A 711-nucleotide genomic window follows, 5' to 3' on the forward strand; every position below is an offset into this window, starting at 1 on the left:
CAGCGGATTGGAAAGCTCTTCAAAAAGGTGGTGATCGGGTTGGGGCGGTGCTGATGTTACCGTTACTCTTTCACAGCGTCATTTCTGTCTCGTTTGCGGACAGGTGGGAGGCGTGCACACTGTGGGTGACAGTGGTGCCGTCCAGATTGGGGTCCAGTTCCTCAAAGCTTGGCATAAGGATGCTCAAGTAGTTTACATCATCTCCTCTCAAAAAGGTGAGCGGTACACAGGAGGAGGGTGACAGAAGGTCCCTGTCCCCTGTTCCTAATTCCCACTCCGCTTACAGTCTTCACTGCTGTACTTTTTGCTCTGTCATGAAAAAAAGGGTGGACAAGCCAAGCCATGCTTGTCCCTTTTCTGTTATTGTCCCACCTTCATCCAGTGACTCTCAGCCCCATTCTTCAGTATCTCTTGTCTCCATCTCTTCGTTTCCTGTGTACCAGCTTTGGGGGGCTGTGTTCCCACAGAAATGCATGGACTCATCTTCCAGGACATGGGCTTTACAGTTTATGAATACTGCATCTGGGACCCCAAGCGCCTGTGCATGGATTCCAAGATGTTCCTCGATGTGGTGCAGGTAGAGGGGCCCCGCTCAGAACTTCTCCCCAGACCTCACTTACAGTCTTGTTTCCTCTCCTCCCCTCCACCTGTCTAGCCATCCAAGGCCTTTTCTAGGCTTGGGTTTGCCTAGCCCTTTAGCAGGAACCAACA

At 51.6% G+C, this 711-nt stretch overlaps 1 protein-coding gene across 1 annotated transcript in view; it reads left to right on the top strand.

Moving 5' to 3' along the window:
- GOT1L1 (glutamic-oxaloacetic transaminase 1-like 1) overlaps positions 1 to 711 on the top strand; it is a 5302-nt gene that overhangs the window by 1950 nt on the left and 2641 nt on the right. The window contains exons 3-4 of the mRNA XM_008592180.1: positions 104 to 215; positions 468 to 649. Of these exons, the coding sequence (XP_008590402.1) occupies positions 104 to 215; positions 468 to 649 (294 nt within the window). The remainder of the gene's footprint in view (positions 1 to 103; positions 216 to 467; positions 650 to 711) is intronic.

Source organism: Galeopterus variegatus, unplaced genomic scaffold (genome assembly GCF_000696425.1).
Source record: "Galeopterus variegatus unplaced genomic scaffold, G_variegatus-3.0.2 Scaffold7638, whole genome shotgun sequence".
Taxonomy (NCBI): Eukaryota; Metazoa; Chordata; class Mammalia; order Dermoptera; family Cynocephalidae; genus Galeopterus; species Galeopterus variegatus.